At 39.9% G+C, this 13,282-nt stretch overlaps 1 protein-coding gene across 1 annotated transcript; it reads left to right on the top strand.

The window, feature by feature from the left end:
• Positions 1-6,517: 6,517 nt before the first annotated feature.
• On the top strand, positions 6,518-7,816 carry LOC137398417 (serine/threonine-protein kinase fray2-like). The gene is made up of 3 exons (XM_068084526.1): positions 6,518-6,681; positions 6,856-7,359; positions 7,507-7,816. Exons 1-3 carry the CDS (start codon positions 6,518-6,520, stop codon positions 7,814-7,816), a joined length of 978 nt encoding a protein of 325 aa, XP_067940627.1.
• The last annotated feature ends 5,466 nt before the right edge of the window (positions 7,817-13,282 follow it).

Genomic DNA, 13,282 nt, shown 5'->3' with positions numbered 1-13,282 from the left:
GGCATGACATTTCACAAATGAGTCACTTCTACTAGTTTTATTACTATTGCTAAAGTCTACGACTACTACTAGTTGTGCTACTACTAGTTAGTACTGCCACTAGTTAGTTCTACTACACTAGTCGCTGGGTGAGTGTTATATGACTCTAGGCTGTATATTCCTAAGTCATTAAGACCGCAGTATTTGGAAATTTGCCATGAAGGTCATCAAGGCATAACGAAATGTCGCAGACGAGCTCAGCGTCATTTTTGGTGGCCTGGTTATAGTAAGGAGATTGCAGATTATATAAGTAGATGTAATGTTTGCATTATGCATGGTCAAGTTAAACACCAGCCCATGTATGAAGCAGAAATGCCTTCTAAACCATGGGAGGTGATAGGTTCGGATATACTTGTGTTTGATAACGAATATTATCTGATAGATATAGACTATTATTCGAAGTGGATAGAATGTCTGCATATAGAATCTCAAACTGCAAGAGAGATAATTCGAGTACTCAAGTATCTGTTTTCTCGATTTGGTATACCCAACGTTATCAGGTCTGATAATGGAACCTGTTATGCTAGTAAAGAATTTAGAAACTTTGGAGAGAAAATGGGCTTCATTCTAACTACTAGTAGCCCCCGGTATCCTTGTTCTAATGGTTTAGCTGAAAGCGCCGTAAAAATTGTTAAAGGATTATGGGAGAAAAGTCGAGATAAAGATGTGGCTTTGTCTGCGTATAGGACTACACCTTTGGCTTCAGGATATACGCCAAGTGATCTGATTTTTGGTCGAGCTATTAGATCAAACTTGGGCTTCCCATATGAAAGTGATGTAGACTATGAACTGTTTGAAGAAAATGAAATTAGACGTAAAAAGAAAATTAAGAAACGGTGGGATAAAAAGTATAGAGTTTCAAAGTTAGACGAGTTAAAACCTGGTCAAATGGTTTATGTAAAAGCTCCTACTGATGTAGGTTCAAGAGGTATAGTTTTGAGAAAGGATAAATCCCCTGAAAGTTACTGGGTCAATGTAGGCATGAGTGAAATACGCAGAAATAGAAAACATTGGTTTTTGTTGAATTCTGATGACGAGAACACATCGTCTGACTCTTCTGAGGAAAATTGTCTTTCCTTGGATAGCTACTCCTCAAAAGAGGGCAACTCTGAAATAGTAAAAAAATGCCAACGGTTTATCTGAAAGTCAGGAGAACATGATCCCTGATTTAGAGATCCTTGAACAAGGGGCGGAAACTCCTGGTGTGGCTGAGCACGTGGAGGAAACTCCTGGCATCAGTGAACACGAGGAGGAAACCTCTGTTGTTGAGAATAGACTCGTTCCAGGAAGTAGTAATGATTTGCCTAGAAGAAATTCTAGAAGTAAATTTGTGCTTCTTAGTAAAGAACCTGTTGTCACTAGCTCAGGTCGAGTTAGTAAACCACCTAAGAAATATGGTATGGAATATTATAAATGACCTTGTTTATAGTTTCAGATTGATATCAGACCAATCTTACTTCTTTATCACTTATGAAGAGTGCTGGCAATTCGCCGGGAGGTGGTGGTGCCGAGAGCGGCGGTGCAGGTAGAGGCAGGAGTGGAGGTGTTAAGGTGGCAAAGGATTCAGAAGGTAACACAGTGTTTAGTAAGCAGAAGGGGAGCGAGTCGGGTAAGAATGAGAGCGAATGTAAGAAAGAAGTGTACGGTAAGCCAGGTAACATTAAGTGTGTTGTCTGCAAAAGCTTTAGAGACCACTATGCTGCTCAGTGTCCTGGATTTATTTGTTATAATTGTAAAGGTCAAGGACATTTTGCGGTAGATTGCAAAAAGACATTGTGTAGATTTTGTGGGAAGTTAGACCATGGACTTGAAGGATGTACTCTTGGTGGGTCTTCCTATAGAGATATTGCAGCGGGTATTAAGCGTAGGGTAGAGGAGAGTAACAATAGGGGACCGGGTTCTAAGTTGAAGAAGCCTAGTTCGAGTTTACCCTTTGTTGCTAAGATGGATAGTTTTGTACAAGAGATGGAGTCAGAGTCTGTTTCGACTGAGGCTGCCATCGAGCAGAGGAAAGCTATGCTCTTGCATAGGAGGAGACAAGTAGAAGAGCAGTACAAGCGCGCATTGTCTGCTATAGAGAAGGACGAGAGAGAGTTGGAGGAGGAGATTGAGAGTGAGAAGGAGTATAGAGAGGCTCTGTTGCACTTGGCTGCTGTAAAGCAAAAGAGGGCTCAGAGGAGGGGTGCAAGGAGCGCGAGTTCCGTAACGACTACTAGAAAGGAGAGTAAGGTTGAGGAATCCAAAGAGGAGATCCAACCTGAAACCTCCGTTGTGAGAGTAGTCCCTAGCAGAGATGCTAGTTGTGAGGAGAGTAAGGTTGAGGAACCCGAAGAGGAGGTCCAACCTGAAAGCTCCGGAAAGAGTGGCAATGACGACCAGCTTACTGGTTCTGAGCCAAAAGTTCAGAGTGGCAACGACGACCAGCTTGCTGGTTCTGAGCCAAAAGTTCACAGTGGCAATGACGACCAGCTTGCTGGTTCTGAGCCAAAAGTTCAGAGTGGCAATGACGACCAGCTTGCTGGTTCTGAGCCAAAAGTTTCAGATAACCTGGTGGCAATGGAGGAGGAACACGAGAAGGCCGATTGGTATGGGGATACTGCCAGTATGGAGGAAGGTGATTTGCTAAATGGAGATGAGGTAGATTGAGATGGATTGGGGTGCGATTAAAACTGTTAAATTTGCGATAACTGATGACTGAAGGAAAGACGAGTAAGTAAACAGAATATTGGGTGAGTAGAGAGATATTTATCTCATCTTCGAAACGGTAACTATGATTTGAAGCTTTTGTGATTATCTAACCTGCTTGGCTTGATAACCCTGCTTCATTGAATTTAACGCTCCTCTTGAGAGATTATTTGTTCTGCTAATAGTGGTTGCACTTGGGTAAATTTGAGTGTATTGGAATTAGAGTTCGTATTTGGATTTTAGATTAAGTGGTGTAGTCTTGAAAAAAAAGGGCATGTTATATATTCATACTGTAACACGTTCAGGAATAAAGAACCACAGGCTAAATAGACTACTAGAAGTTATAGCTACTGGAAGCTACGGCTTAGACGGCTATTAGGCTACGGCTTAGACGTCTGGGAGACACGTGACCCCCCATCGCTATATAGTGACTGGAGACCAAGCTGATGGCCTCTTGTGATCAGGAGTTCACGGTGAGTGCTTTATTGCTCCCCCAGCAATATAACAGTGAGTGAAATTCGATCAGTGTGACTACTGAGTATACCTGCCAACTCTCACGCATTAAGAGCGAGACTCTTGCAATCACCCCAAAGAAAAAATGAAAATGTGTAAGATGTTTGCCCTAATTTCCACAATTTTATATATACTACTAGCTGCATTACCCGTGTTCGGGAACAGATTTACGTAAAGCAATAGTTTTATTGAGAGTTGTCTTTCATACTGTAAAACAACTCCAAATATGCAATCTACTGAAATTTTTGTGCTGATCTGACTGCATACACATATGGAGTCGTACATGTCAATAATGTTGGAGAGACCAATGCAAATATGCAATGTGTTTTACAGCTAGTCTACAATGCATCAGTCTCGAACCACTCAAATCGGAATTGTCCTAATTTTGTACACAGAACTGATAATGAAATTGACATTGTTAGGCAAACTGACGTTCTTCAAACTGGTGGTATTGAAAAGTTTTACATATTTTAAGAAATTCTAGAAAATATTTTGCTATTGCACTGCTTAGCTATTGCCAGCATTTATTAAATTGAGACTTCTGCATGCTTGAAACACTAATCATGACTCACCAGTTCTTCGTCTATAGCCTGTGTTTTGACATGGTATATACAAATTGTGCAACAGTAATGCGGTTGTTGATAAAATTTATTATCAATAAAATCTACTATATAAACTACATATATGGCCTCTCGCCTTTCCAACGTAAGGCATTACATCTGGAGCATTTTTGGACATTCGTCCCATAAAAAAATTCAACCCTATACTGTGTTGCAGGACTGTAGTCAAGTGCGAAGTTTTCTGTCCATACGCGGCGCCTGGTAGCAGCTGCTGTAGTTAGTGCATCTTGCTGTTGTCGCCGTTTGCTCTGAAAATTCAGCTCGCCGAGCAGCTGTTGTAACTAGTGCATCATGTTCTTCTCGCCGCTGCATCTGCTCGGAGGTTTCTGCACGTCTGGCCGATGTAGCGGCTGCTCTGAGCCGTTTGAGTTGCTGCTGGGGTCGGTTCAGTAGTCTCTGCACTTCTAGCGGCTGCAGTATCTATTCTGGCCTGCTCTCGATGTACCTGTGTTTGTTCGGTGGTTTATGCTCTTCTAGCAGCTGCAGTAGCAGTTCCGTTTCGTTGTGGGCGTAGCTGTGTTTGCTCTGCAGTTTCTGCTCGTCTAGCTGCTGCTTTGCGAATTTGGTCTCTTTCTCTACGGGAATCAATATGTTCTTGCGTTTGGGCAGTAGGCTTTTTGGAAGGCATTGTACTGCTTCAAGCATTTTTAAAATTGAATGAGATGGTGTGCTTTTTTGTAATATACGCTGCTCGCTTTCTTCTCACCGTCGCCTATTGCCAGGCTCAGAGTGCCCATGCATGTTCTGTAGTAGTTGTAGTTCTGTAGTAATCGTAGCTGAAAAAAAAGCAAACGTAAGTCAGCTGCGGAAGGAAATGAACATGTGTACTATCACAAACAGTGGCAAATCCAACGTTTTCAACCCTTTCACTGAAGTAGACTCACTCATGCGTTTTCTATGGTCGACCGCCACAGACACATTTTTGCGACTTTCCCAGCAATTGCTAGTAACTGAATTTTATTATTCGTTGATAACATAACCAACGATCTTTAAGGCTTGTATGGAGTGACAGTGTTGTCCAAAGATTTCTCTATAAAATTAGCCTAAAATTTAATTTTAAATCTGTGTTTGAGAATTTCCAACTTAACCACTTTGGGTGCATGTGCCGCTATAGCGGCTTCGAGTATATTCTTCTCAAGTTTATCAGCCAGTTTTTAGGCTTTGCGTAGCTGCATTACTCATCCATCTACATTTAGAGCCTGCTAACAGTTACACTATATCTACAAAAGCTAAGCATGACCTTCAGACATGGTTGCAGACAATGGACTGGTCAAACAGCTATGGTCAAATGAAAGAATTTCGAGTAATTGGCGTTCACCGTTCAACATCTCAATCAGTTAGTAACAACGCGTAGTAGCTAGTAGTGGATGCGTATAGGCTTCAATTCAGGTATAGGCTTCAATTCAGCGATAGAAATGGCAGGCTTCCAGTGGAGTGGTGACGAAGATAAGTTAACAGCCATGGAAGAGACTGTAGATTGCATTTTATACACAGTATAATGTTTTAATTGCTTGTTATTATATATACTTTTATACATTTTCATGCTACCCTTATTAGTCAAATATGTTCGTAGAACACGAATTTTAATAAAACCACTATTTCATGCTACTTTCAATATTTATTATTTTCAATTTTTGAAATAAAAATAATATGATCAGATACAGAATTTTCTCTGCTTTCCAAAAAGTATAGGTGTTCTATGTAAAAATGTGAGTGCTTCTATGGTTAAAATGACATTTTGTTGACCCATGTCATAATCTGTAGAGCATCATGATTTAATTGTACATGAACGCGAAATTGGATTATGCAATTGTACCCGAAGTGGTTAAAAACAACCATTTTTGTGTAAGTTTTGAAACTGCCACCGAGTTAGAAAACAATTACTTATGTTGATGACATAACCGATTCGGATTTGTTTGATTACACATATAATTAAAATAGCAATAGCAGTAATAGCAATAACATAGTAAATTGCAATAACATACAACAATACTAACCTTTTCAATGTAGAAACGCAGTAGCAGTACCAGTGAACATGTTTACTATCACAAACAGTGGCAAATCTAACGTTTTCAACCCTTGCACTGAAGTAGACTCATTTATGCGTTTTCTATGGTCGACCGCCGTAGACACACTGCGATTTTACCAGCAATTGCTGTTGTATTATGGCATTTGTTAGGCTCAGGCTATATTGGTGTCTGAGCTCAAGGCAGTACAGGTGGTCTTGGTAATTACGGTGAGTGCATAAAGCTGGATAAAACTAGTGGGTAAAGCTAGTAGATTAGCTAGTGTAAGGCAGTATGGGGGAGGATATAAGGAAGTGTAATGAAAGACAGAGGCTCTTCTTCATCTTCACATCAGTACATGTAAGTACATTGCTTTATACAACATGGCGCAGTTGACAAAATTCTGATTTTTTTTCTTTGTGCTTTATCGTTAGCGATAATTTTTCTGATTACGGGGTTAAGTTTAAACGGTTGATTAAACCCTTTCACGGGCGTGCAGGTGAGGTGACGTGAGGTAGGGTGGTGTTGTGAGGTGTTGTAGCGGTGTTGGTGAGGTGTACATGGTTATCACGTATTCGGAGGTGAGAATTACATTAATTTTATACGAGTGGGGTAGAGTGAATTGGTGGCGAGAGATTATTGTGTTGGGTAGAGATGGAGAGTGGTTTTCCGAAGCTGGTGTTTGGTGAGCACGGTGATGGGTCGTGGGAGAGATTTATAGAGGAGATGAATTTGTGTATTGAGAGTGCTGTCGAGAAGAGAGGTTATGTAGCTGATGAGGATGGCAATAGAGTACCTATTATGACAGGTACAGCTAGGTTAGTGCCACTATTGAGAGCTATTGGGCACAGTGGTAGAGAAGTATTGAGGGGTGCAGGGTTCAACGTAGATGGTATAAATTCTACTTATGAAGGGGCAGTAGAGGTTTTGCAGGATTATTATGGTAGACAAGAGAGTATGTTCGTAAAGGGGCATAAGTTTCTTACGGCTAGGCAGGCACTTGGAGAAAGTGATAGAGAATACTTACAACGGGTAGAGAGTTTGAGCAGATATGCTGAGGTGGCTAATAACAATGATAGAGTAAGGTTTGCCCTTATAGTGGAGGTAAACGGGTTGAGAGATAGAGAAGTAAGTAGAGATTTGATGAAGAACGCCAATCTGACTTGGGAGTTGTTACATGAGGCATTGAGGGCGCGTGAGATGGCGAATCATTCAGACAGGTTCATGAGAGCAGATAGTAGAGGTACCGATTTAAAAAGTGAGGTTAAGAGAGAAGTAGCAAAGGTATCAGAGTTTGATAGCCGATCGCAGTATGGGAGTGATGATAGAGATAGAAGTTATGATTCAGCGGGTAGATCTTCCCCTAGAGGTAGCCCTAGGAGTAGTAGAAGGTATTATGGTAGTGAGGAGCACGATACTAGCAGATATGGGACAAGAGGTCGGGAGTATAACAAGGACAGTGGCAGTAGGAAGTATAGAGACAATAGCAGGGAAAGGTATGTCTCTAAACATGGAGAAAACAGTAGAGAAAGTAGAGATAGAGTTTGCTATAATTGCAGACGTAGTGGCCATGAGATGCAGAGTTGTTCCCACATTAAATGTTTTTCTTGTGGACGGCGAGGACATGTATCTCGTTATTGTAGGGATAAGGGAGAAGATGTAGGTTACGAGAGACGAGGTAGCAGCAGGAGGTCAGGAGGTAGCCGTGATAGTAGCTATGAGCGACATGGCAGCAGGGATATTAGTAGGGAGACGTACAGGGCCCAAGAAAGCCCCTGCGAGACGAGAGACAAGTTGAGTAGATACAGGGACAATAGTATAGATAGGCTTGAGGGGGAGAGGTATAAGGAGAGGCACGAGACGAGTCGGTATGATGAAGGGTACCGGGATAATAGTAAGGGCAGAAATGTTAGCTTCTCTGGTTATAAAGATAAATATGGTGAAGATCAATGACTAGGCCAGGGAATTGTGTAGTATTTAGAAGTTAATGGAGTAAATGTAGAGTTTACGTTTGATACTGGGGCTGAGGTGTCAATATTAACCGAGGCAACAGCCAATAAGTTGACCCTATGGTTAAAGAAACTGTCGACAGTTTTAGAAACTGCTGATGGTAGTGAGTTAAAAGTGGTTGGAAGTGTAATAGTTCATTTGGAAAGTAAAGACAGGCATTTGGATGCTGAAGTTCATGTGGTGAAAGGATTGAGAACAAACTTTTTGGGCATAACTGCGTTGAAGCTGCTAAAACTATTTGCTGTTGTAAACGCGTTATGCAAAAGTATGTTTGAGCCTGTTAAGGAGTGTAGAAGTATTAAGCCAGTTAAGCCGTTTCCGTCAAGAACCATTATTGCTGGGTCAAGTTATGTTTCAGATGATGTCGAGTTGCAAAACCTGACAAATAAGTCCGACAGAGAGAGCGAAGTTAAGAAAGGTCACACAGGTCAAGATTGGTGGACTTGTAAAACCAAGGGAGTGAAGAGTAGCGAATACGTAGAAATTGGTAGTCAACAGGGGACAGCCCAAGGCACCAGAGATGTGCAAGTGTCTATGGGGTGTGATAGAGAACACAGTCACGATGAGGTAAGGGAAGGTGCTAAGAAAGTAGCTGAACCAGTGTCTGTAATGGAAAAGGTTTGCTCTTTTTTAGCCGAGGTATCCGGCAATGGAATGTTAGACAGAGAAGGTCATGAGAAAAAGGTAGCAGAGATTGAAAGAGAGGAAAGGGAGGTGCGGAGGAAGTCGAAGGAGAAATTGGCTAAGCTGAAAGCCAAACGGGAGACAGCAGTCATGGAATTGGAAAATGTCAAGGCATTCAGGGTAGTGGTGCAGGAGTTAGCCGAGGTTCAGAAAAGAACTGCTGGTAGCAGACCTGCGCTGGTTGCAGGTGAGGTCGAGCTAGATAGGTCTGGGCCTATGCCAACTCCCAGCTCTGTGGTGCCATCTCCTGTGCAGCCGGTTACGGCCCAGGTGGAAACCTCCCACAGGAAGCCTGTCGAGTTTGCCTCTTACTGGGGAGAGCGAGGTAAAGACGGAAGAGACGGAGATGAGGTTTAGCAGTCATTATTGACCCAACCAAAAGACTCCGGGCGAGTCAGGGTTGGTGGAAGTAGTGCTGGTAGTGACAGTGGTCACGGTAAAAGTATTGGTAGCGGCGGAGGTCAGGGTGATGGAAAAGCCAGTGCAGACTGGCAATGGAGCTGGCAGTAGCGAAAAGAGTACTTTAGACGGTGGCACAGGGTCAGACAAGCCAGAGGCATAGCCTATGGAGACTGCCCTAACGGAGTCAGGTAACGAGCAACACAAGTAAGGTAAGTTACTACGTCTGCTTGTTGGTAGTGATGGAGTGGCCCAAAACAAAAAGAAAAAAAAGGGCATGTTGTATTATGGCATTTGTTAGGCTCAGGCTATATTGGTGTCTGAGCTCAAGACAGTACAGGTGGTCTTGGTAATTACGGTGAGTGCATAAAGCTGGATAAAGCTAGTGGGTAAAGCTAGTAGATTAGCTAGTGTAAGGCAGTATGGGGGAGGATATAAGGAAGTGTAACGAAAGACGGAGGCTCTTCTTCATCTTCACATCAGTACATGTAAGTACATTGCTTTATACAACAATTGCTAGTAACTGAATTTTATTATTCGTTGATAACATAACCAACGGTCTTTAGGACTTTTATGGTAGTGGCAGTGTTGTTTTAAGATTTCTCTATAAAATTAGCCTAAAGGCTAACACTTTAAACTTTGTTTGGGGATTTCCAACATAAAAGCGAACATTTTTGTGTAGTTGATCAAAGGCGTCCGAGTTAGAAAAGAAATAACTATTTATGTTGATTCAGATTTTTGTGAATACACAGATAAAACAAATGTTCTAGATGGCGTTTGAAATTGAAAATATATGACGAAGCAATATCGGCAAAATGGCTGGCAGTAGGCCGATAGCTAAATTTGTACATGGACGCAAGTGAAAGGGTTATGTATTGAAAGTGTGGCAATTCATAGACAATACCACATTGAATAAACAGCACTTACCTTTTCAATGTGAAAATTTAGTAGGTGAGAATTGCGTTTTTCCAGTGGCCGCAAGAAACAAACGTTTACGCGACCTGCTCGGTACACGTTGGCATTAAATATTAATCGCGTGTAAATTACTACGCGCTAACCGGATATGACGTTTTGTGTATAGACGATGATGATTAGGTTATGTATAATAGAGGCGTGTACTAACCGGAGATTCCCGTTAACGTGTCCAAGATACCTAGTAGCGGGTAATAGTCCGAAAAGTACGGTACTCTATAACTCTATAAAGCGGACAATCAATCACGCACGCACGCACACACACACAACAATTGCCGTTTATATAGTAGATCATTGATACATCAATTGCCCCAAAACCAAATCTCAAACATTGTCCCACTCTTGGGTTGATAGATCTGCTACTGAGTGTACGAGGTTGACCCTATGTTGTCAGTGATTAGATAAATTTATAACCTGGTGAGTGAAATTTTTCTTCCTTCAGAACGAAGGTTTTTTATTATCTAAATTTGTAATTTTTTATTATATTAATATTTTAGAACTACAAACCATTAGGTTATTTTTTTATATTTATATTTAAAAAAAATGTTTGTAGTGCCTATAATATTATTTATTGTTGTACCTGGATATAGCTAGCAGTAAGGAGATAAGAGTAATATTAATACTATTGTTATTACTACTGTTGCTAACTAACTACTACAGTTTCATTTTAATTTTTAGATTTCCAAACAAAGCAACTGAGAACCCTTGTCATTTACAATGGTATCGCAACCGCAGAAGAGTGAATAAGCCTGATCCTTGGGCACTTATCTGCAACGAACATTTCAATGATCCATGTTTTGACAGAACAGGTTAAAATGTTCGACTGAAGTCATTTAAAGGTAATATTTTTCAATATTGAATGGTGCTTTTCAATGATTGAGCTCAAAACAATATTGTCAAGCACAGTGCTGCAAGGTTGTTCAACTTAAAGTAGATATATCTAAAAAAATTCGGAAACCTCAAACAGCACGCAAAACAGTGACAGCTGCCACAGCAAGTGCTTATGAATATGTCTGCAGCTTAGCAGAAGTTGTTGATGTGAATTTCTCTAGTAATGCATCTGTGGCAATGGTTAGTACATCTTTGCAGTATTTCTGCAATTTGTTTGTTGTCATTTCTATTAAAATAATCTCATGGATGCAATCCATTTTTGAGTCGTGCTTGATTAAGAAATTTCCATTAAGCTTTATGCCTAAGATGTGTGTGAATGACTTCCAGTGAAAATTGCCACATTTTCATTTCACATAGCGATATGGTAGCATTTTGACCTGTTTTATTTTCACTTATTTTATTTGTTGCATTGTTGTATCTTAAGGGTACTATGTTTATGTGAATAAGACATTCATTTTTGTTGATTTTATGTAATTGTTATAATTGATGCTTTTGTTTAGGTGGTTGGAATAATAATCCTACTGTTACTCAGTTTAAGGCTATCTTTCGCAAACTTATTAGCAAATGTGGTGCAAAATCAGATGCTGGTAAGACAGGTAATGTTACTGATCAAAATGAGATTCTCATCATACAGGCTACTCCAGAAGTTGATCAGTTTGTGGAGCTCACAATGATATCAGATGTCAAATTTCTGTTATAGGTAACACTATAGTCTATATTGCTGGCTACGTTGTGCAAAAGCCAACTAAAGTACTGTCGTGACATTGGCCGTCAGTCGCTGGTTACCACTAAGTCAAGTATCCAGTACTGACATCTCTATACTTTACTCGAGATACAAACAATTTTCGTCCATCAGACGGTGTCATCAGGATCCTGCTGGCTGCAGATCGATACTTTAGTATTAATGCAAACATAGATTCACTCCATTGTGTGGTGTATGTTATCAGTAGTGTAGGATCTAGTGATGTGCTATGCTTTGGGAAACACCTTACGGATACAACAGATGGCATATCCAACCACTGCTTTATTGATGAAAAACCTTATTCAGTCGTTTTATGATCTTCGACATCATCATTATGCTAAACTCCTACATTCAAACTGCAAGGTGCATAAAATCTTTGTGGCATAAAATACTAATGTAGTACTTTTTAAAGGCCAGTAACAATGTAATCACTGTAATATTCATCTGTAGCTGTTGTTGTGCTGTTATTTCTAATCTGATTTAGTTCTAAGAAACTCTGATGCGCCTTGGCTCAATATTCAGTGGTATACAAATCTCCTTTTACACATTTTCTGTAACGTGTATGTATAAGTTTAATCATCTGATTACACTAATGCCTGCATTTCCTTGTTTGCATTATTTTGATTATCCTCTATAACAACTGTTTTTAATTTCCATTTAGTTGTTGCAGTAGTTTATTCCATCTTTTACAGAGACTGTATTATACATATCATACATTCATAAGCTATTATCACTTAAATCTTGAAAACAGTTTCTGTTTTGGCAGCATATGTGTTGTTTTTATCGAAATACTTCATGTGCTAGGTTTCTCCAATATGGTTTACGCATATGTAATATAATTTTTAATATAATGGAACAGTTGTTATTTGCCTGAATATATCCTTTGCTGGGTTTATGCATCTGTCATACAACAGTTTGTATGACTAATATGGTCCACGAAAATCTATTTTACATCTACTTATCATTTATTATATCCCACTCCATATGTTATAAATAGGTTTTTTCTATCAGGGCACTCTAAACCTTGTGTAGGAGGAGTTTTTGTTAACACCTAGCTGGAAAATGAAAAAGTCTAGTAGTGAAGGTTTGGCTGAATCTTACCGGGAATACTAACTATAATTTGCGTTGTTCGGTGCCCTTGAGTTAAGTTGAGGATTTGGATGAATCCTAAGAACTAAATAATAAAGTAAATAGTTGTTAAAAAACAGTTATCTAAATAAATAATGGCGGAAGGAAGCAAAGATGATCGCTTTGTAAAGAAATTAAATTTCAAAGATGAAAACCTCTCAGTAGCGTGGAAAACATTCTAAAGGCAATTTAATATCCTCAGAATAGCCAAAAGTATGGTGAAATGGAGAAAGAAGAGAAAATTGCAAACCTACTAATGCTAATGAGATCAGACAGTGTTCTTATTTATGACCAATTTAATTTTCATGCGACAGAAGAAGGTAGAACAAGAACATTGGTGAATGTCATCGCCGTGTTTGACAATCATTTTGAACCCATTAGAAATATAATTTATGAGCGAGTTAAATTCAACAGTCTTAAACAAGGAACTATGTCAATTCACCAATTTATCACTGAAGTTTATTCTCATGCAGACAACTGTGACTACGGCAAAATGCGTGACCAATTGATAAAGAGACAGGATTGTGGTAGGAGTGGCAGATAACAAACTCAGAGAACAACTTATCGATGTCGAAGAGTTAGACTTAGCCACT

Source organism: Watersipora subatra, chromosome 6 (genome assembly GCF_963576615.1).
Source record: "Watersipora subatra chromosome 6, tzWatSuba1.1, whole genome shotgun sequence".
Lineage (NCBI taxonomy): Eukaryota > Metazoa > Bryozoa > Gymnolaemata > Cheilostomatida > Watersiporidae > Watersipora > Watersipora subatra.
This window is presented reverse-complemented; position numbering and strand designations above follow the sequence as displayed.

Coding starts and splice junctions, on each gene's coding strand:
- LOC137398417 (XM_068084526.1), top strand. CDS start 6,518: ATGGAGAGTGGTTTTCCGAAGCTGGTGTTTGGTGAGCACGGTGATGGG. Junction 6,682..6,855: donor ATTATGACAGGTACAGCTAG/GTTAGTGCCACT, acceptor TCTTACGGCTAG/GCAGGCACTTGGAGAAAGTG. Junction 7,360..7,506: donor AGAGACAATAGCAGGGAAAG/GTATGTCTCTAA, acceptor TCGTTATTGTAG/GGATAAGGGAGAAGATGTAG.